Below are 24,253 nucleotides of genomic sequence, written 5' to 3'. Positions count from 1 at the left end.
ATTTCCTTTTACTAGGGATACAGCTGACTGCTTTCCTGTTTTGAATTAAATGATTTGTTTGTACACTTAATTTTCTTCAATCTCTTTTCATCATTGGAAAAGTACTGATAAAGCACTAGCTGACCATTAGAAGACGGATAAAATAGAATGATGCATCTTCAATGATACATCTTCATTACTATCGTGTTCTCTCTGAAACTATTTCTTTTCCCTTGCAGGACAGTTCTGTTTACTCTGACCTCTGTAGTTGTGCTCGTCATCACTACTGACTGGATCAGCTGGGACAAGCTGAATCGTGGATTTCTGCCAAGTGACGAGGTCTCAAGAGCCTTCTTGGCTTCTTTCATCTTGGTGTTTGACCTTCTTATTGTCATGCAGGTACATTCCTAATGTTTCGTTTTAGCTGCTGAGACTGCCTAGTCACTCTATTTCTAGTAGAGCAAATGGTGTTTAGCTAGGACTACATAAAGGTAAATAAATGTTTAATTTGCAATTGCTGTTTGTAGGCCCATTTTATAACACCATCCTCGGTGACTTTGCAAAAAGCCCACTGGCCTTTTGTTATGAAAACATTGCTGATTTCTATTCCTAGTTTTTGTCTCTCCAAGTTAGGTGTTTTCTGCAAAAATGACACCAAATGAAGAAACAGGAGCTAGCTGTTTTGTAAATTCAAAGCTTCTGTTAGGATGATGAGAGAAATTTGACCAATCAGTAAGGAAATACTTCCATATTTCAAGCATGTACAGTATCAGGTATACACCTGGTATACATTGCAGCATTTTAATCGATGGAAATTACTATTTGCTATTAAGATTCCACTTTCACGTAAACATTTCTTTACTTTGATGACAGGTCCTTGTACTGCAGTGTCTTCTGCCAGTGAGGTTAACTGGGGAGATGATTCCTTGTAGCCTGCCTGATGTCTGCTCTTTTGAATCTAGCTGTTAAGAAAGGAATCTGGGTCACAAGTATTTGGCCAAAAACCTCTCTCGTGTGATGCTGTGCTCTACCCTTTGCTTTTGTCTGTGGTTTGAGCCCTGTGTGAATAACTCACCTGATGCTCTGTGAAGAGTTACATCATTTGGGCTGAAGCAAGGAAAAGGAGCGCTGAAGGCCTGAGTGACTTTTCCTGTTAGTCCTGGACATGTCAGACTGTTGAACTGAAGTTTAGCAAATAATTTGAGAAGAACCGATGGGTCCTTTCCAATATATTACTAACTAACTCTGCTAGCAAAGACCATTTCTGAGACACTTTGTTCTTTTTAATGAGGTATCTATTGCTTGAGTAATTTTCGTAGAGGTGACACTGTGGTGGCACTCAGAATTTATCACTGCTGTACTAGGACGTTAAAGTCCTATGGCTCCGTTTTATTTTCTAATGTTCACCAGTGTTCAGTGCTCACTGTGCTTCATGGTTAGAACAAGGAGGATAAGAAAGGAAGTACTGTTTTCTAGTAAGATTTGTGGTGCTTTCCTTTCTCTCCCTTTGCATTTTACACTTTGTTTACTGCTTCAAAGCAGATTCAAGAAAATGTATAATAAATGATTGTACTTCACAGGGCTGTAATGAAAGTGTGAATGAAAATACATGATGTATCAAGCTATATTGAATTTGATATTGTATGCAGGGTAGAGAAACAAAGTTGTCTTCATACCAAATAATTATTAAATCATCCTTTTGACTTTGAAAAATGAAGTTCAAGTACTTTGACCTTGTAGCTGCTGAATATAGGGAAGAATTTTATTTGAAACAGTCTGTTCCAAGTACTATTTCATATTTTTACAAGAAGCAAGAGGCTCTTTTTAATTGCATTTTTGACTGATGTTTGTGTGATGGAGTTATTTATTTATTTAAAGTTATTTGGACCCCGCAGCTAAGTTGGCATGTTTTATGTACAGTGTAGTTCTAGCATCATTGCATTGCCACTGCAATAAAGTCAAGTTGAGACAGCAAAGTATTAAATCACAGGTAAAGACCATCAGGATCTCAATCCTTTGACTGAATTATGCTTTGGAATTACATGTTTCTAGAAATTAATAGTGTTTTCTGTTTTGTGGAGTTTTTTTCTAATTTAGTAAGCTTAGCAAGAAACTGGTAAATGATTTAAAAAAGGAAAAAAGCTTAGTATTACGAAATTTCTGTTGGAGGCTGATGCTAACCAAGACCACAAATGAAGTCTCATCTTTTTTTGGGGTGCGGTCATTTTCTGTCTCTCTGAATACTGTGTTTAGCAACAAGAGAAAACCAGTTGAGTTTTGAAACCCATTCTCAATTCTGTGAAAAATAATTACATAATTGTAAGGGATGGCTTTGCCTTCTTAGTATTACTATAATTTAATATTTGTCTAAGCCCTATGTAGGACATAAGACAAGAAATAAAGGACTGAGGAGTCTTTGCCCTCAAGAGCTACCTTTATTCGATTAGACATAATCCAGGCAGACATGTGAAGAGGAGAACACAGACAGTTGAACCTTATACAGACAGTTATACATGAGTGTTGCTAAAGGGTACATGCACTTTTTAGCTTTGGTTTTCATTCTGCAACAAACCCTGGCTGCCTCCCAGCCCCGCTCTCCTTCCAGTGTGCAAAGTCTCCTCTGCTCTGAGGGATGCACCAAATATTCAGGGGATGGGTCAGGGAGAAAAGCACAAATGAGAGACAGAGTAGAAGACAGAGACTTGTGTCTGAAATGTAAATGTGAAAGTTATGACCACAAAAATATATAAGACAATCTGAGAAAACAGATCATGGAGAAGGTTGCAGGACTACAACAGGACTTCATGGGTAGTGCGGCTGGCTTCTGGCTCAGGCTCTATTCCTGCCTCTTCTGCTTTGACACTTCAACATGTTCACCCTCCTTGGGGTGAAGAAAAGGGACCCTGAATGCCTGTCGTAGATGGCAACTGTGTGTACATCTCCACCAGCTTTTAGTCACTGTCTTTATAGTCAATGGAGACATCAAGGTACAGTTGGGGTGCTTTCAAACATCTACAGTAAGATGAGATGCAACAGGCCCTAGAGGAGAATAAGTAGACCCAACATGATGAGCTGAGAGGAGCCATCCCTTAAGCCAGACCCAAAAGAAATGTTATGAGGGTTCCGTGGTCTGAGCCCAGAGCTGCAGCTTTGCAAGAGTCCTGCTCAGCTATTTCCACAGCTGGTCAAAGGGCCAAAATATTATGGCATTTGTGTGCTGGTGTTTTATCAATGAGACTTCTTTAGAGCATATCTGACTCTTGCAGGCAGGGTGAGCTCCACTTCTCCCATTGCTGCTTGGCCATGGTTGAAAAGAATTGAAGTTTCACTGGGTCTAAGCCAGACTATCAGAGACAATAACTATTTCAGGCTATTTGAGAGGCAGCACAGAGGTCTCTGTCCAGTCCTGGTTGTCAGGACATTTTATCCAATGTAAATACAAACACTGATTTTATTTATTTTTTTTAATATAGAGATTGCGTATTTTCTCACTGAAAAACAAGTGATTGAATTCAGTCCAATGTAGGTGAGCCTTAGTTCCTTTTAAAGGATATATCCTTGCTTACAGTAAGAAAGTAAGAATTCTACAAGTTAGTTATTTTTCTCCACAGTATGGAAGTGATTAAATCAGTCTTTTTCACAATGTGTTTAATGATGCCTGTCCTGATAATTGAGGTGGCAAGATGCTAACGTATGTATATTTCTGGCACTTGTAGCATTCACTGCTGTACATGGGCACCATGATAATTTTAGCCTTAGTTTCAGACTGTGTGCAAGATGACATATATTAAAGTTGGATATGTAGCAATACTTTTATCATGCAATAGAAATTTTTACTCTTTTAAAAAAAAATCACATATTTGGTTCTCTTTCTCAAAGATGTAATGGAAAAGCTGTTAAATAAAGGAGTAAATATCAAAAGTGAAACTAGAATCCCACATTCCAAATACTTCTATTTGTGCAAGTAAACAGTAACTCGTGCATTAGCCTATATATTTTTTGTGTGTGTGTGTCGTGTTCTTAGCGACTTTGCTAATGGGTAGGAGCCTGTGGTGGCTGTGTTATTAAACCTCCTGTGTTCACAGAAGATTAATGGGGAGATTAATTTTGTCATCTCTGTAATGTCTTTTGTGAGTGTTTAGAGATTTGCCCAGACCTCTGAAAGACCAGGGAGTATTTCAGCATCACTGTGGAGTTACACGCTGTAGCTACCTCTCTGAGCACTTTGCAAGTCCCATGGTGTAAATTCTTATAACTCTTATGACTTACTGCAACTTCTTATCTGACAGTACAATCAGATAAAATGTCTGAGTGATTTTAAAGCTACCTGAAAATACTATTTGATCCCAAAAGGAGAATTTATTCTTCAATAACTGAAGAGACTCAGTAGCACCTGACTGGAATAAACAGAAGCCAGGAAGCACTTAAATCTAAGACTGTTTGAGACAGCTCTTGTATGCGAATCTTTAACCCAACTAGCAAAATAATCCCGTTAATACCAAATACTCTTGTAAATACACAGAACAGAATTTTGTCCTTCTGGGTAGTTTGAAAGAAATGAAGTTCAAAGAGAGCTAGAAAATTGACAACATTCCTTATGACTAGTACTGGATCTCTGCTTACGTAGGTATTAGGGTATCAGCAGACATATTTTTATTTTTTTAAAAAGAACCATTTTTCAAATGTCTTTTTCATAATGTTTTTGCATGTAAATTGCTTTAACATGTAACCGTAGATCAATCCTTGCTACTTCACTTGAAAATCAACATATTTAAGGGGTGGCCTGTCACTTCTTTTTCATTTTGTTTCTGCAGAATGTCTGGTCTTCTGTCTTTGGTAGAGTTTCTAATAAGAGAACTAGAAAGTTAACAGTTTGAAGAAAATATGTATTTAGACTGTCTTGTGTTTTTTTCTTCTAGTTTTTCATCATTCCCTGGGGAAAAAAAAGTAGTTAATTTAGCTACTTTGTAATGTTAATTATGTTTTGTATATATCATTATTAAACAGTAACACAAAACCATTATCGGCAAAATGGAACAGACTCTGGTTGTTTTAACAAATACGCAAAGTGGGGACAGTTCTATTTATTTTCAGTTTTACGCTGATGGAAAGCCTATTTTGATTAAAATTTAGTATGACGTGTGAGCACGTTCAAAAATACCACCCACAACGTCAAGTGCATAGAAGAAGATATAATTTGCTTGAATAGTTGAAGTGAAAGATAGAGTAGATATACGGTCTCATCCACACAAAGTGGGTAAAGACTTGATTTTTAGAGGTTTTATTTTTTTAGAAAATCTGTTTAACTTTGCAAACGTAATTTGATTGTGGCTTTTAACTGGATTTACACTCAGTAATTTGATAGAATTAATTTACACTTATACAAACAAGAGGAGAATCCTGATTTACACTTCAAGCAGAATACGCAGGTATAGTAGTTTTCCTTTGAAAGAGATAAGCAAGAAATGATTTTGTGTTCTCAGACAAATCAGGCTATAGAAAATAATTTATCGTTCCTGTCAGAGTAGACCTTCTCAGCTGTACATTTGATTCAAGAGTGGTATATAAATTTTTTTGTTTCCTAACAAGCAGTATCAAAACGTACCGATGTATAGTTTGTTCCCGAGGAAGTTACCAAACTTGGAATGAAAATATCCTTCTAAAAACCTCCCATTCAGCACAACAACTTCTGAAGAAGCAAGCACTTGAATGTCAGGGTACTTTCCATCATACCTTTGCTGGCTTTTGAAACATCTGAAAACACAATAATAAAATATAAGTCAAAACCCATGAGACACATCTGTGTTAGTGAAGTTAATAAACAACTTTTGAATCACCTCTGACATTCAGAATTTCTGTATGTGAGGGGCTACTATCTTTTTTTATTCATGCCTTTTCAAGATGGGAAGCTAGCCATAGGGGCAGGTGACCAGTGACAAGTTTTCCAGAGGAGTCAGGATAGATGGGAATTCGCCTTGAATAAAACTGACAGCAGATTCATCTCCATTACTGGTGTCCCCAGCCAGTACCATATGTCAAGGTTTTACAGGGAAGAACTGTACCCTGGACTACTTTTTTTCAGATATTACGGGGAGTGTTTCATTCCACTCAGAGTACATTGCTCTTCACTAGCAGATTTTAGACATGCCTGTCAAACAGCATTACAAAAGTTGGTAAGCATTTTGAGCACATGCTTGTACTCAGCTAATTGCTCAATGTTTGCTGAAGAACCCTACTGTGAGGGTTGGCTCTGGGGTCTTGTACCTCCCATGGCCTGCGGATCTCTGAAGGAGAAGGGGACAAGTTCAAGTGAGGTAACTTTGGGAGAAACCTTTCTATAGCAAGTAGTAGATTTTACTTCCTGCAAAGTCTTACACATAGGAAAGATTTTCCCCTCTTCTTTTGTCCTTTCTACATCCTTCTATGGATGATGGAAATGTTCTTTATTAGCACTGATGTAAAATATTCAAAAATAATCCTGAAAAATTAAGGTGAACTAGAAGAACTAGAAAGGAACAGCTCTTATCTACAGCTTCACTTTATTTGTACTTACTACAGATTCAAATGACAGACTTGAGTACATTCCTAAATACTGTTTTGTCAATATATTGATAATATTTCTCATGGCATTATTTGCACTGCGGCCCTTCCTCCTGCTGGGTCAGACTCAGGTCTTTCTTACCTATCCTAGAATTGTTCCTCTTCTTGAACCTGCCTCCACAGCTGCTACTCTTGCATTTATGTCTGCACTGAATTTCACAGTCTCAAATGATAATATTTTTTTTCCCCTGAGAGTCATTGGTTTTGCGGGTATCAGATCTTACTCTTTTCTATTTAGAACACAGAACAGTAGCTTTCCTGAGCTCTGCTTTCATCCATCCCATCAGACATCTGTTTTATGTTAGCTTTCCTCTATGTTCTGTCTAAGACCACTATCAGTGGAGTGGGTTATTTCCTGACTATCATGTACTGAGGGGGACAAGTTAGTGTGGTCCCAGAAACAGCCTGTTTGGCAGCTCAGGAATAAGCAGCTAGAAATGGAGTCAGCGTCTCACAGAATGAAGTTGTCCCTGTCCCTCTCCTAGCAAGGAAATGAGGCTTTGAAGAACCAGTGCACGGATTCTCATCTTCATCCCATCTGCCTCTTCACATTTTTGTTTTCTGTGGACAAGGCAAGGAGAATAGAAATGTACTGTATTTATAGATCAGAGAATAAAATTATACATTTGAAATCCACTGCTTTTATGTTGAAGGGAAACACCTTTTAAGTTTGATGGAAGTGTACATAGTGTTTATGTAAAAGGGTGATGAGGGGGGAAAAGTACAGCATTGTAACGTGTAATTAAAACCCAGAAGTCTCTATTGGAATATTTTCAAGATCCAGTTGGATGTATAAATTCACCTTGAAAACCCCTTCTCCCCACTGCCAGAACGCACTATAAAGTACAGTTTATTTCTTCAACTCTTTCAATTCCTTTGGAAATAAGAAAATGATAAGTAAAATTCTTTTCCCTGAGAAAAGGTGGGGGTATTTTGTCCCTTCTTGCACATTATATACCCTACCTTTTTAATGAGCTGTCTGGTTTATATTGCAGCATTTTCATAATTTTATGTGGTGGATTTTGTCAAATACGACATGCAAAATACAGTATTTTTAAGTACATTTCATCCTTTGCACTGTTTATACATGGTTAAATCTCACTTAGATGGCGTTACATTTGTCTTGGGCATTGCAGATTCAATTCCTGGATTTGCTTCAGCTGCTGTAACTTGGTGTATTTGTGCTGACCTGAATCCTATTGTGCCAATTTATACCAGCTGAGGGCTTGGCCCTATTTTAGCTCTCTGACTCAGTTCCTCATTTGCTGAAAAGGAACAACTGTAGTTCTTTTCTTTCACTACTTGTCTGATTGTCTGCTTGGCCCCTAAGGTGCTCAGAGAAGGATGCTGTCTGACTAGGTACCGCTTCTAGCATAATCAGGCACCAGTCCCAGCTGGAGCCTCTTAGCTTTGAGATGACTACACACAAAATGAATTAGCTGGAAAAGCTTCTCATTTGTCACAGTCATTCCCTTTTACCCTGACAATGGGTACGTGCCATACATGTGACACTGAGGCCCTTCTTTTGCAGTGTAGATATTTGCCTGACATAATGAAACAGTTCTGCAAAAGCAGACCTGGGATTTTCATGCACTATCCCCTGAAGCCACCATATCCAGGCAAAATGCACCCCAAAAAAGTGGAATTCTAGGAACAAGAAAAGCCAGAAATTGTTTTCAAGTCTTTCACAGGACTGCTTCCATCTTTAGTTGCAAGGAGAGTATTTTCACAGATTCTGCTATAATCACTGTGTGATAGGTTTTGTTGTTGTGGGATTTATGACTGATGAGTGTTGCATTACTTAAGATTATATTGCAGTGATAGATGTTGATATAACAATAATGTTGACATTCAGATAATTCTGCTCTCTTTGGGTTTGAGATGCTCTGGAACATATTATTTGCTTGTAGAAATCTGCTTTGTAATGAGCAGGTTTTTATCTAAAAATGAAAAATCTGAGATGAGATTGAACTGGTTCAGCTGTTTAAGTGATAGAATTGCATGCAATTTGTAAATGGAACCATGTAAGTTTAAATCAAAAAAAAAGAAAAAAGAAGGATAAACCTCAGTTTTCCATAAATAGATAGACCCTTGCCTTTAGACAACTCTTATGCCTATCCATATTTTACATTTAGCTACATGACATACTGAATTTGCAGGATTTAGTGGCAGGTCGTTCCTGAGCGTACAGATCCACCTAGCAACAATACTGAGTTCAAGTAAGGAGAAGAAGCAAAACTAGCGTGGTTGCTCTTCATCAAACCTTAGAGGGGAACAGAAACAAGAATATGCCTAGTATTGTTGGTCTAACTGCATTATTTCTGCAAACTGGATTGAATGACAGTTGTTTATACTTCCTTTGAAAGTTTGAAGGCTGTTATGTGAAACATTAACAAAAAGACATGCTTACCTTTATTGCCTTTGAGTTCTTCTAACATTCTGTAAAGCTGCTGAATTTCTTTGTATAACAAAAGGGACATATGTAGTTAATCATTGAATGTCTTGAGATACTGGGTACATTAAATATTTTTGCACCTGTTAGAATCAGACTTTATTGAACTCATCAATGAGTAATTCATTCTCATATGTACAGAGCAGGGGAATTATTCCCTAGTACTTTTAATGATTTCAAATTACAGTTGCAATGCTTTCTGAGTTTGATCTAACATTTAATTACTCAGCTGTATTGTGTTTGGAGTCATGTCTCTTTGGATCATAGGTGTTGTACAAGTGTGGCCTTAAGTCAATGAGGCTTCTAGTCTCCTATGGGTTAAAACCTAAAAGATTCTCTTTTCTGGAATCTGACCATGTTTGCCTGCCCATGCTGTAGTGCTCATTAGGAAGAGGAGATTCTCCAGCATAACACTTACCATATCTCACAGACAGATTGGGGACCAGCACTGTGTGACACAGTGTGAATCTGTGTTTCCCACTGGATCAGTGAAGCAACTAAACCAACATGCCTAGGGAGTCTCCCAAACAGTCTCAGTAGTGTGTTGCAGCTGACTTTGGACTGTACTATTTACCAGCTGGTCCCCAAATAATTAACCTCTTCTCTGTCTCTTCCTAGTACCTAAATAGTATTTGCAACATAATTTTTCATTAAGATTCCTTAGAGCCCTGTGTGAGCCAACAGGTGTTGTAGGTGCGTTAACACATTGTCACTCTTGTGGAAATGGTACAGAGAAAAAAACTATATTAATCAAACTGGGAAAGAACTACAATTTTCACCTCCCTTCCTCAACACTTGTTTGATTGCTGCAGTAGCTGGTAATGCTGATCTTGTCTTGATACCACTGATGCCAGAGAGACACAGCCTCAGGTAGTATATGATGAGCACAGCTGCCTTCATTTCCCACTTTGTCAGCATCGAGGGCAGCTGCTGGCGTGGTGAGAACTATCCATTATCAACCAATGCAAGATGGAGCTGTCAGGGTCTCCAAGCTTGGTTACACCAGGCACTGAAACCATTTCTTCCTGGATAAAGATAAGTGAATTAAAGAGCAACTTTCCAGACTGGCTCTGAGCAACGCAGTCTGTGTTGCTGGGGGTGGTTTGGAGCACTTGTGGGGGCTGTAAGGGAGAGAGGGGCCTGAGCCCCGCAGCTGCAGCTCTGTGCTGGCAAACTCCAGCTCCAAGCAGCCACTTGCAAACGGTTCCCTGTCTCTGAAGAAAGAGCATGGTGGTCACTGGCTGCTCATGCCCTGCAGGGTAGCACAGCAGTGGGGAGAAGCAGCTGAAACTGCCTCAGTCCCCTGAAATCCTCCCCCAGTAGCCAGCAATGCTCTGTGGTGCATCTCTGGCACAGGGGTAGGCTCAGAGCAAAGGCAGATGCTGGCGGTGGAGCCCCACTCCCAGGATGAAGTACTCATGTGGTTTCAGTGACCCAAACCTGGCAGAGCTGCTTCTCTGCTGTGTCCAGCCACATTTGGCTTGCACCTTCAAGAATCCTTTGTTCTGTCTTGGCCAGCTCTGTTTTAATCTTTTCTTTAACAACCACAGAAGCCTATGGAGTGCTGTGTTTCTCAGTGCATTCATGGCTTGCACCCCCACCAGCATTAATTATGTGACACAATAATCCAGAAGACTGAACTGTAGCTGTTCTGGCTGGTACTGGTCATTTTTGTGTTGTGATTTTATTTCATTTTTCAAGAGACACATTCTGGCTCTTTCTCACATACAAAATCAGCTTTGATTTCCCTCCATCAGTTCTCTCTGAGCTCTGCTATGATGTTGTTTCCCACATCAGGTACCACATGAGGAATTAAATGATGGAAATTTGTGGCTAGGTAATCCATTTTATCGCCTGTAGATGAAAATGAGAAAACGGCGTACATCTCTTTCTAATGTATCTTGCTATGGATTTAAGGATTTAATCCTATAATCCTTCTTGGATGGCTCTTTGCTTTTAGTTTCTCTCAGGTGGTCTTTGGGCTTGATGATATACAATGTGCAGCACACATTAGATTTATAATGAAATTTCATTCTGCTTCAGAGCTGTGTGCCTAAAGTGGAGAAACAAATAATCCTCAAGAGCAGCAGTGACTCCAGGTACAGCACACGATCTTTTGAGGAGTAGGTGGCAGAAAAGAAGTGATTAAGTGATCTGCTTTGTCAAGCAGCCAGAGTTAGAGGATTCAAAAGGGACTGCTGTCCCATCTTGAGTCAGAAGGTGTAGTTTTTGATGGCTCTGTTTTGGTCTGGTTTCTGCAGATTGTGTGTTGCTCAGACTCTCCAGACTGAGCCCCATAGCATTTCTGAAGGCAGCTGCTTGGTGCTGCACCAGCCACCTGCGGCTGCCACCTCCCCAGCGAGAGCTGCAGCGAATCCTCTTGGCTGCGAGTTGGCACTTTTGTCCTGACCTTAAGTTGCGAAGCAACAGCTACATCTTCTTGAATGAATGTTAAATACCCTTGGGAATGTTTCTGGCATCTGGGCCAAACAATTACTGCACTAATTTAAATTATATAAAGTCCTACTGTTCCTCAAGGTCAGGCTGCAAAGATTTGCATATCTGGACAAAGGATTCCAAATAGAGGGAATGAGAGAAAGAAAAAAGCATCATGTAAACAAGCCTAACATCAGAAATGAACAGATGATGCAAGACAAATACAGCGACACATAAAAAGTTGTGTAAGAAATGGTGTTAAAAATGAGACAACACTACTGAGGCTGCACACTCATGCATTCAGAAATTTGGAAATGCCAGAATTAAGGTTGCTGATCCAAACTTTTCACCCCTATTGTGCATATGCATTGTGATACAATCTTTAGTTTTCTATGCACATCCCATTTTTCCACAGGACCTCCGTCTCATTCGCTGCACTGAATGAATGGTGTTCACTTAATGAGAAGCTATTCAATATTTTGGTTTACCCTTTCTGTGCAGCATGTGCCCCCAGGCTTTACTTACTGCATACTATTGAAACCTTGATATGAAGATGAAATAATTAATTTCCTCATGGGCTTTTTTGTGACACTCATCGCTGTACTTCCTTTTCAAGCATTAATGTATTGATCTTCACAATAGCCTTCACAATAGGAGTATTATTGTCCATTATTGTCCACATTTTATAGTGAGGCACAAGGAAATTAAAGGCAAAGTGTCCCCAATTTGGGATGTCTGAGGACATTGTTATGAAAATGTATATTATTACCCATCTTTTACCTGAGCAGTTACCTAATTGGAGGGGTGGAGGGGGACTCTAGCATATTATTTCATTAGGAACAGACAGAGCCACATATTTACTTGATTTAATCTTCTGTGTTATACCGACAGCCCTAATTGCCTTGTAGAATTCAAACAGTTGTAAAAACTATTTCTTTATTGTTTTGAGTGATGGCTATAACTGTGTCTTATATTTGGCTCCATAAAATAGACTGATTACTTTTTATGCTGATCTTAAAGGAGTACAGGGCAGTCCTATCTAGGTAGTGCTGTGCACTACAGGAATCTGACTATCCCTCCAGATATTTTGTCTGTCCTTCCTCTTCTCCCCAGTGGTGATATGTTCAGGATCAGTTCTCATTGATTTCAATACCAGCCACGGGTGCTTGTCACTCAAACGAATCTAAGCTTAGGTAGGATGTTGATGTAATCACACAGAAAAAATAAGTAAATAAATAAGTAAGTAAATAAATAAATAGCCAAAGAATTTTTAACTGCTTGGTAACAGTTTAGTTTTAGAAATTCACTGAGTATCTAATAGACATGTCATGGCAGAATTGGCTGAATTCAGTTCCTTCTGGCAGCAGTGACCCTCATAACAAGAGTTAAGTGTTTTCACATCTGCTGCTGTCTCTTGCATTTTCACCCTTCTTCCCACACACCTTCCAGCTTGTGCAGCAGATGCAGAGTGCAGGAGATCTACAGGGCTCTCTGTCACTCTGTATTCCCACCTCACAATCACAAGTTAGAGCCTCTGTAATGAAAAAGGGTCGTGTCCTCTGGAACAGTGTGTGATCACGTAGCTAAGTAAGGATTGTACCATGCATATACACACAGTACAGATAACCTTAACTTGACATCCCTTAGTTCATGATTCTTCACCACTGAAACCTCCAGACAGTTTCTTTAGTGCAGAACTTTATGTGTGTATAATCCCTGTAGGTTTTACAAGAAGATAGAAACCTCAAAATCAAAAAGTCTGCTATACAAATCTGATGGGTCTTATCAGGGTACTGGAACCATTAGCTCCCCTGCACGAATTTTTGCAATGTGAGCTACCTGCTAACAGCAGCATGTGTTTTTTCTTCCTGTGAGCCACTTCAGAAGGAGGAGGAGAATTGTGCTTTGCCTCTGGCCTTCATATCTGCTTGTTACAGCAGAGGGTGGTGATAACTGGAGTCATGGCGACAAGTCCTCCAGAGCCAGAGGCCCTGACACTTTCCAGCCATTTCCCCAAACTTGACATTTTCCTTTCTGTCGCTTCCAAACCCCCTCTCCTTATCTCCCTCTCTGCCTCCATCCTGGGTCCTCTTCATCCCTGCTTCTGTGACATATCGCATCACTTTTATCCAATTTCAATTTTCAGTCTTTGAGTCTTTCATTTCTAGTCTCCACATCCAGTGACTCCTAATAGTCAACCCTGAGCCTTCTCAAAATCAAAATCTCTTCTCCCTTCCCTCTCTCCCCAGGTCATTCCCTTTTCCTTAGCCAGCCAGTCTCACCCTTCTGCTCCCATCCCGACCACCCTTTCTAACTCTCCACCCTCTTGCCTGACTCAAGTCTCTCGCCTCCTCCCACTCCCTTTGTGTAACCTATTCCAGTTTTCCTGTCACAGCATGGCTCAGGTGAACACAGCCTTCATTTAACCCTGTGGCTGCAGACAGGTATGCCAAGCCTTCTGCTTGGCCTCTTAGAGAGGGCTGGTGGTGAGGAATGAGGACAGGACCTGGGCCATTGTGTCCCTGCTAGACTCAGACCTGGAGCTGGAAGCTCTCCTGCCCCCATCTTCACTCAGGTCCAGGTGCCTGGCTCTGTCTGCATGCAGAGTACTTGGATTAGGAATTATGGGAAATCTGGCTCTCTATCCCTCAGATACTGTGTGGGACCAGCTCAGTCCCCCCTGGAGAGCAGCTTAGAGTCCTGCCACAAGCACCAATGGGGGTGGGAGGAAAGGAGACATGGAGGATGCTCTGTCTCTTCTCTAACAGTGGCAGTTTCATAGTCTGATGATCTCTGGGAGCTGAGAGACACTTGGGCATGCTGAGTGATGCACAGTTTGTGAAGATACTTTTTTCTGAACCTTTAGCTAAATTCTTGTGAGCATGAAAATTATTGACTTTTCAAAGGCACCTTAAACTTTTCCAGTTTGTGGCAGATATTCACAGGGAAGCAAAAGGCACATCTGTGACACAAAGTTAGTCCCTTGCTAAACTGTATGTCTCTACTTCAAAGCATTAGGTATTTCCACAAAGCAAAGCAGCTTACTGTCTCTTTAGTCTCGCTCTGAGAAGTGTTTGAATGGTGGTAGCTGAAAATGTCAAAACCCTGAAACACAAACGTAGAACTAAACAGAGAAAAAACAGCCTGAGGCAGACACCTGGCATGGGCTGTGTTCAACCCAAGCAGTTAAATTTGGAAAAGTTATAAACAAATGAAATCAGTACTGTGTATACAGACACAGTGCTGTGATTCTTGTCTGTCCTATATGGAACCTAGTGCAGTGGTAATTGGGTGCCCTTTTGGTATGGGTTGCATTAATTCCTCTAGTGACATTTCAATAGTAAAATAAACCCCCAAAAGTTCTCTTCTTGTGGTGTGGTTTGTTGCATTTCTTTCTTTTGCACTTATAAACTATACCTAAGGACTGAGAAGGGGGAAAATCACCCATGTTTCCCGTAGCATTTTTTTTCTCTTTCACTCAGCAGTTGGGAGGAGTCCAGAAGGAAGAACAGCCTCTGGTGTCTTCACCTGCTGAATCTCAGATCTACAGAGGTGAGGCTCTTCCCAGCTCTCCAGGGCTCCACTCCAGTACCCTGGCTCCAGTTTTAGCCTTCACTCAGACAGTGGCTCCAATTTGACCCAACTGTGTTAATTTACAGGCAAAATGCCTAGTTTATACTGGTGATGCTCAGAGTTTCAGCAGAGTTGTTAGAGTGATGTATCAAATAATTCCATCTAATAATTTCTCAACCTCATTTTCATATTCATTTTTATAGCAATAATACTCTTGCATTTCCTTTACATAGCGCTTGCAAGAAAAAGCAACTTTTGATACTGAAAATATCTGAAAAATGAAATTTTCATGCGCCATACAGAGCTGGTCGGTAGAATTCCACAGTGTGTCCCAATGCAAATATGAACAGTTCTGATGTTTCTTCTGCAAGGAATGTCTCAGTGCGTATTGCTGAAGGGACTACCTGCCAGGACAACATTATCCATCACATGCAATTATTTATTCTATCAATTACCAGTATTCTTAGTTTATAAGACACAAATTGCCATTGGAAATGCAGAAAAGTAGTAAGAGTCTTAAAAGATAATAGTTAAACTACAGATTCCCTTAAGGATGGCGTAACCATGTCTGTATAGGCACACAGAACCGCACTGACATACAAGCTAGATGGGCCTCCAGCTTGTAAAAGAAAATAAAATGAGATTATTAATGTATTTTATGGGGAAAATATAGATTTGCAGAACATTAAATTCAGAATGAGAACATGAAGCCAGTTTCCCTTCATGTTCTAGTTCTAAAAGGTAACACATTCTGGTGGAAATCCTTGTGCAGAATCATAGTCATAAAATGAGAAATTAAGAGATCATGTATGTGATTGGTAATTGACTTTACGTGACAAAAATCAGAAAAGCTTTTGGTGTTGTTTGCAGCGAAGTAGAATATTGTCATTGGTGACAAGTAACAGAGCCTTGAATAACTCTCTCCTCTAAACAGCTGTTTCTGTTGAAGAAACCTTGATGAGGCTTTGCTTATTTTTATTAACACAAGAATTTCCACGTATCTAGCAGGGATTCATAGAAAACAATTAAGTCTTTAGAATTAGGTGTGAGACAGTATGTACTGGACCTGTATATCTTTGTCAAGAAGTAAATACTAGTGTTTGCTTCTTAAGTGGTTGCTACAAAATATACAAGAATGACATGAGTGATATTCTTGTATTTTGACTCAGCATTTAAAGCGAGAAGTTTGGCAGCTGACTGCAGGAAAACCCAGAGAAGTTGGGAAATGCAGATAAAATGAGAGGGGGGAAAAGTAATGAACACTTTTGGAAGGAGCAGTTAATTCCTACCTATTTCATTAAATTGTTATTTTGAGTTTCTTATGAAAGCTCTGGTCAATACTTTGATCAGTCTTTAGGTTGATTAAGATTACAAGAAGACAGGGAAATATTACTATGAGCTTTGTGTCCTCAAGCCTCATGGATCCCCCACGCTGTGGTACGACAGGGGCTTTTAATCTTTCACAACACTTATCTAAACCATCATTAAAAGAATTTCTGTTCTGATTGGTGTTTTTTGTCACACAGATGAGGAGAGTCTGACTTTTGTGAATATCTATGATTTGCAGTGGAAAGACCATGAGAAGGAGCTGTCGCAACCTTTCAGCATCTGCATGGTCTAGTAGGGGCTTTGCCAAAGTCCATTATTTTATTAGTAACTCAGATTTTGAATTTGTGCTTGTAGAAGCCAGTGAAATTGATTTTAGGCCAGAGTAGAACACTTGGCCAACCTCTGCTGTCAGGCATGCTGACATGGACCAATAGCCCAGTAGTCTTTAATTCCTAAATAGTACATTGCTGTAATAATAACCTGTGGTGTGGTTCTAAATTGCTTTCCTGCATTATACTTCTCCACCTCTGATTACAGATTCTTTGAAATTGCAGTAATACTTGTTATAATCTGGTTTGCTCATACTTCTTTCATATTTGAATGCTTTGCAGCCGTGCTTTTTACATGCAAACTGGATAAACCTCAGTAAAAATGTACTGAGTCAGAGGAGACATGAAAGCAGTAGTCTCTGTTTTCTCTTAAAAACATAGCAGCAAGAATATTGCTCTCTGGGCTCTAAGTGAATTTATATATTTAACAGCAGAAGTGCCCAGCCAATAGTAATCACATGGTAGATACTGCTACTACTGCTACAGACCAACACACCCCTGAATATATTTTGTGATGCATTTCTCATACCTAAACTGCTACATTTAAGTGTATGGGTTTTATCTATTCATTATTTTACTAAATGTAGATTGCCTAGGACCCTCCGATGTATGATTATATGTTTGAACGAGCACAGCAACTTCACTAGCAGACATTTGTTCTGTAGACATGCTAGGAGAATTATAATTGATGCCTTTTTTATCACTGAATGAAAAAAAGATAAAAGTGCTGCTATAAACTGGAAGTTGAAATAAATTATGTAAAATACATAATTCGCATAATGACTGTCCCTTTATAAATGTTCGTATTAAGTAACCATATCATTTGGGATAATTCCTCCTTGAGGAATGCTGTGAAAGAACAGCTCATTCATTATCTTGACTTGATGAATTGCTCTAAAACATCTCCTCTGATGAGAAAATTGATTTAGTATTTCTTTAAACAATTGACAATAATGCTTGAATTCTATATTTTCCTGTCCAGAAAGTTTCGGTAATGATCCGCATTATATAGCTTTCACTATTTAAACTGGAACTCCCCAAAAAACACACACATATCTACCCCTCCTCTATATACATATACATAAGCAGAACTTTGCTTTAAAACCCCACCTGGTCTATTAATCACACTGAGAGAGTAATCACTCAGCAACTGTAATTTGGCTCCCTTGATTCATTGATGCCAGTAATTAAGAGTTTTGGAGTCATGCTTGGAAGCTTGGAAACCATGCATTTATCTACAAGCAGCACATTGCATCTGCTTACTGCCCTCCTAACAGCCTCTCTGACAGCAGGCAACATGTCATTTCACAAAACTTTTGTCAGGAAAGCTCTTAAAATTAAAAATACTGGATTAAGTCTGCCACTTATAGATGTTAAGGATAAAGTTATGGAAGAAAATACAGTGAAGGGAAAAGCAGCTAAGTACTATTGTTAGCTCAAAGATTACAGAGATGTAAGGTTATGTTCATAGGTGAAAGAGAGACAAATTTCTGAAACAACAGGTAGCGGAAGAGAACACCTTCCCCACCAAAATAGGGGCTCATGGAACACTTACAATTGACCCCAAAGAGAATTTTCTGTGTAAGGAAATTAGCAAGTTGTCTTCCAAAAGAAGCACTGGCAGTGAGGAGGAAAAGGGATTTCTTGCAGATCAGAAGTAAAGACTGAATAGAAGGGTTGCAGGAGGACATCCTTCAGAAGGGTCTGTTACTTTGGATAAGCTTCTGCCAAGTGTTTTATATATGATTTCTTATCTACGCTGAATTTCCAAACCTTTTGAGGTTATCCACCCTGCCTCATCTGTCATTTTTTTAAAATTATAATTCAGCCTTTCCTTGAGATCAGCATAGTTGCTATATTTAGATTCAAATCTTACTAGGAGAGCACTTTAATTCATTCAAGGCACACCACCAGCCTCTGATTTTGTCTCTGAGATTCAAAAAGAGACCTTAACATTCTCTCTGCTCCCAAAGATTTTGGTGGGAACAGTTTTGAAATTCAAACCAAACTGTTGTGTTTGTCAAGACCAGGGTGAGTTGGTGCAATTAGGACTTGGTTCATTGTGTTTCTGACAAGTTCTCCCAGGATGTTTCTAAACACTGAAAACCTTTTAGGATGAAGTTCATGTTTTCTGAATGCACTTGGCAAAGGCAGATATATTGCTCCGGCATAAAAAGCTGAAATTGCATTTTTCCTCTCTCACACTCAGGAAGTGAGCTTCTGCACTGGAGTCAGAGAGGAGGCTGTAGAGAAGAGCTACCTTCCCTAATTTTTATTCACATTGGAGGCTGTATCTTGGGGTTTGTGATTTTGTTCATTCTTTAAGGCATGTTAATTTATGTTTGTATAACATACAGAGAGTCCTGGCAGCATTTCCTCAAGGCATGAGAAAATCAATGGGTTTTTGGAGAGAGGAGGGCAGATAGGAAGGGGAGAGCTTAAGTAAACAATTTTTGCAACTATTAAGTGACATAAACTGTCTTTAATAAGAGGATATTTCATGTCACTGAACTGTAGAGAATGACTAATGTATGCTGTGGTCTATATGGAAGATAGAGTATGATAATCCAAGCAGCACAGTAGTTTATGTAGCCTCTTATTACTGAAAATAACAAAACTAGTAGACCTGTACTTAGGCAGGGAGGCTATTGTTTTCTTATTTTTCTCAAAGTCCCTTTAGTCAAATGATGCTAAATACAACGAAACAAGGGTGTCTTATGACAAAGATCTTAGAGTGGTTCCTCGTAACTGGATTTTCCTACAAATTTGCTTCTGTGTATTGATGAAGATGAGTATGTTTCTGATTCAGTAAATTGTTTTCTAATTAAATAATATCTTATTTTAGAAGTTAGGAGAGAGTAATACAGTTAGAATTTAATACATTTATAAAAACACACTGTACATCACTTTGAGGCCTTGATCCAGTGCTGAGCTCTGCACTCACCAGAATTTGCCTGAGTGCTTTGACCACTACCAGTGTGAGAACCTCTCATTTTATCTTTCACAGTCTCTTGTGTTAAACGGGGAGGGGGCACCTTTGTGTTCACATCCCTTTTTCCTTATCTAGATGGTTGGTGTTCAACATCTCAGTCTCTGAGGGGACACTGTAAGGCAGAAAACCCTCTGGCACCACAAGCTCCTGAGGATTCTGAGCTGATGCTTTTAGTTGTGTGGTCAAACATTATTTCCTGGGTCCGTTGTTACTGAGTTTCACAGCCTGTATCTCATGCACCAGACTGAGTCTGTATTTTACACCAGCACAGTTAAGAAGGCTCTTTCCCTCTGTTTTTATCGATTTGTACTTTCCAGGAACTCTTCCAGTCCATTTCTGTCAGAAGGATGGTCCATTCCGTTCAAATTATGTTGAAATAGGTGGTGGTTTGCACTGAGATTTAATTTCAGGAGTTGAAGTAGAGATGCTCTCATTTGATGAGGATACAACTTACCAGAGCAGCTCAGTGACTGTTCTGCTGTTTCGCTTCCTGACCTGGTGAGGGAGTCAAGAGGAGCTGTCTCATATGATTATTAAAATTATTATGATACATGGAAGAAAGCAGATAGATCGCTGCAAACACAGAAAAGGTATTTGGAGACCATTAGACCAGCTGTCATTGCCAGTTAGACCTTATTTATTATGAAGAACTTCAGTGCAAGAAAGGACATCTGCTTTGTAAGAGGTACTGACAAGCCTTGCAGGGCTCATCAGACCTCTGGAGTGAGACTCAGATGAAATACCCAAAGTGTGATCAGCTTGAAGTCCAAGATCCCTAAATGCATGTGGCTACAAGGCAGCTAGCTGTACGCTAGTTCCTATCGTGGTGAATGGCAATTTAGTTCACACAATAAATGTTAGAGACTGATTTGGCAGCATGTATAATGTCAAAAAAAAAAAAGGACAAAATAAACACCAGTATAACATATATATATTTTCACTTGTATTCTGTATTGTTGATGGCAGTTTGAAAACACATCCCAGAAATACTGATATGCAAGCAAAGCTGGTTTTATTTTTATATGAATGTTTCCTAAGCTTTATGTGTTTCCTTATATCCTCTTTTGCTACCCAGATGTGTTTACATTATGGCTATGCAAACATAATGTATGCAGTTCCTACTGCCCCCCTACTGATACCAAACAAGCCGCAGTTACTTTGGGAACAGATGTGCCTAATGGCCACACCACAGCTTTTGAAGATAAAACTGGGTGTAGAGCGGGAGCGCGGAGGAGGAGCTCAGGAACGGGATCTGTTGCCTTCAGGTAGTGAAGGCAACTGGTTCACAAGTACAGTGTGCTGCCGCTGCTAATCCTATTAGCAGGCTAAAACTCAGGACACAGAAAATTATTTTAACTTCGACTAAAAACAAGAGGGGGAGCTAGGAAGACCAAGTATATTCCATATTACTGTTGTCCCTGAAAGAAAAACTTAAGTGCAGGTGGCCATGGTTTCTGAAGTCAGCCTTTCTTCTTTCAATATTTTCATACAGTATCCTTTTTCTTTTCTTACATATTAAAATATAGTAATGAGCACAATTATGAGGAGGAAAATGATTTTGGAAAAGAGTTATTACTGATTTTTTTAAAGGAAAGGGAATTTACACTGACTTGTTTGCAAACACCATGTTTAAATTTATGAGACAGATTCCTCCCTGCATACCATATACGTCTGGTGGTTTCACTTTCTGTCATCTTCTTAAGCCCTATTAATTTTCTAGGTTTCAGTCAATAGACAATTAATACTACTGTTTCACTACATAATCACAGCAAGTTGAACCCTTCACAAGCATGTGTAATTTACAGTTACAGCTACATCAAAACAAGTTGGATGAAAGTTTCAAACTGAGACCATTGGTCCAAACCTGCTGCTTCAGATCATGCTTAATACCAAAGGGCAAGTTGATAGTTTTGTTTGTAACTGGCCCCAAATTTTCTCAGAATAGGTGATGGTAAAACTCTTCAGAGCATTTATGATCTGAAGGAATTTTCTCCACAACAGAATAGCTCCTCAGTCATCCATTTCTAACATTGAGCTGATTTACTTTCCGTCTACAGTGAGCAACACATAGTAATTCCCTTGCTCCAGATACTCTTCATTTCTGGAACACCATTTTTATTATGTTGCAAAGCTCATAGCAAGGAAAATATCTGCTCAGGTATTTTACTGCAAATCTCTCTTCTTGGATTTAGGCAGCACTAAAAAGCACCATTTATTATCAGTCAACAAATAAATTCATGTCTGTGGGTATTTGGAAAGAGAAAGGGATAATATACTTTTTAATACAGCTGAAATTAACCGGAGACAGTTGCCTTAATGCAAAATTATTTCAGAGCTCTAAGTAGAGCTTACTGTCCTCAAATAGGTACAAATGGCATCAGCAGTCTTTGCAAATCCTGAAATGCTCCAGATTTCATGTTACTGTTCAGCTGCAATGTGTGTGTATATTTCACAATGCAATGGTGTGTGCCTTAGTGCATATGTACTCATATTGCACAGCAAGATATTTTAAATTTATTTTTATTCTCAACATCATAGTCACATGTTTGGTCTTCTAGGCTGCCAGAAAGATTGACTGCTCTGTCTTAGGTGACTTCCTTTGTCAGCAAGCTGTAGTCTCAGTAAGTCTGTAAATATAAGTATTGCATGTTATTATTGAATGTTAATTTCTGCTATTCACCACAGAAATGGCTTTCATGAAGCATGTTGCTGATGTAGTCAGAAAAAGCATTATAACTGACTTGCTGGTGGTTTAGAGAAGTTTCATGTCGGGAACAAGATGGTTGCTTTTCAGAAGCTGTTTGTCTCTTACAGGTACACAATCTTGTAACATTACCACTTTATTTAGCAGCTTATCAGACTGCAGAATCAACTGGAAAAGCTCCCATTGGTGTTTCTCATCCAGAAAAATTACCCGATAGCTATTTAGCTCAATCAAGGTCAGATATGAGTGAGATAGTAAAGCATAAGTAAAGGTTTACAAAAAATGGAGAAACTCAGAGCCAAGATAGAAGAACATTTACTTTTGAGCAGCTTTTTTCTCATCAGTGTTTTCAGCAGTTGTGAATAGGTAATCAACAGGTGAGAGCTAGATATAAAGAAGAGGAACCTCATGGTCACACTGAGACTATGAGACCTTACATTTGCCCAGTAGAAAAACTGGTGGACTTGCCCCCAGGGTGTGCACAGAGGCTTGTGCTTAGTGGTGCCTGCTGCACCTCTGGCATGGATAAAGTTCTTTCACGTTACTTCTCTTTGACTCCCAGCAGGAAATGGTGATTACAGTTTTTCCTGGTCACTACACATCTCAAGATGTGAGACCGTCTAGTGTCCATCCTTCCTGCGTGCTGACTTGTTTCCAAACACAATTCATTCCTAATGTAACAGAAAGACTTGATAGCCATTAATTCTTCACAATCTTAGCAATATTTGTCCTGTCAAGGAACTAGCAATGGTCGCTAGCAACTGGGGCAGCATTGTGCTAGGTGATGCTCAAAGACAACCAAAATTCAGCTCCAGTCCTAGAGCATTCCATTGCTAAAGAAAAGCCAAGAGTTATGGCTGGTTACACAGACAGGTATAAGCAATAGTAACGTCAGTGGTCAGGACGACAGGTAATCCAGGATGCCTAAGGCATCACATCCTCATGTTTTCTCATAGCAAAGAGGAGGTGAAAAGGAAAATGAGAAAAGAGAAAGCTCTGCAGCTAAAAGGGAACTGCACAGGGGAAAGTTTCTTTAAATAAAGATTCATAGCCTGGATTTATAGGTTGATTGAAGGAGCAGCTGTCATATTGACAGTCTGTACCTAGGGTAGTGAAAGATCTGAAGGGATTTGAATATGAAAGGAAGTGGCCTATATTTTATTTGATCAAAGAGTGAAATGGTCAAAGAAACAGATGAGGAGAATGGTCTTTGCAGCAGCATATCTGTGTTGGTGGGGAACAAACTGCACTTGTGAAGGCCAGAGGGGAAGACACCAATGTAACTGAACGGCAGATGATGAGAACCTCGATAAGAATTTTAGCTGTGGGCTTTGATAGGAATTGTCATATCTGTGATATGCAGAAAAGATATGAAGTATCAAGGCACTACCAGATTGTGAGCAGTGAATAGAAGATGATACCCAAGCTACACTTACAGGGGAGAGAGAGAGTGCCGTCTATTTCAAATCAGGCATCTGCGAGTGCCTATAGGCATGGGTACGTGAGATGCAAGCATTTATTGGTTTAGGTGATCTGAAATGATGAGATTACTTTGAGTCTGCTGTGGAAAAGCCAAATACCAATTTCATATTTCAGTAACAAAGGTCACTTTTTTAAGGACATGTGCATACGCAGCTTTGTCTAGGCTCAAAATGCATTAATGTGTAAATGAGAAGTGCAGGGACACAGGGCTTGTTTGGGATCTGGGCGTCCTGGGGGTTGTTGCTTCTAAATAAGCAGAGATGGATAATAGACTAAAGGATTCTGTCATGACTTTTTAATGGAAGAGGTCATTCAAGACCAAGCACACCGAAGAACAGAGGCCATATTGCTGTTTTAACCCTCAGTGCAGGAGTTAT

The 24,253-nt window shown here is 39.4% G+C and overlaps 1 protein-coding gene across 3 annotated transcripts in view; it reads left to right on the top strand.

The window, feature by feature from the left end:
* Window positions 1–24,253, top strand: part of TMEM117 (transmembrane protein 117) — a 207,404-nt gene that overhangs the window by 164,998 nt on the left and 18,153 nt on the right. For all 3 annotated transcript variants that reach the window (XM_065048611.1, XM_021284091.2, XM_065048612.1), the window contains one exon: window positions 219–378. In XM_065048611.1, the coding sequence (XP_064904683.1) occupies window positions 219–378 (160 nt within the window). The remainder of the gene's footprint in view (window positions 1–218; window positions 379–24,253) is intronic.

Source organism: Columba livia, chromosome 1 (genome assembly GCF_036013475.1).
Source record: "Columba livia isolate bColLiv1 breed racing homer chromosome 1, bColLiv1.pat.W.v2, whole genome shotgun sequence".
Classification (NCBI taxonomy): Eukaryota; Metazoa; Chordata; class Aves; order Columbiformes; family Columbidae; genus Columba; species Columba livia.
This window is presented reverse-complemented; position numbering and strand designations above follow the sequence as displayed.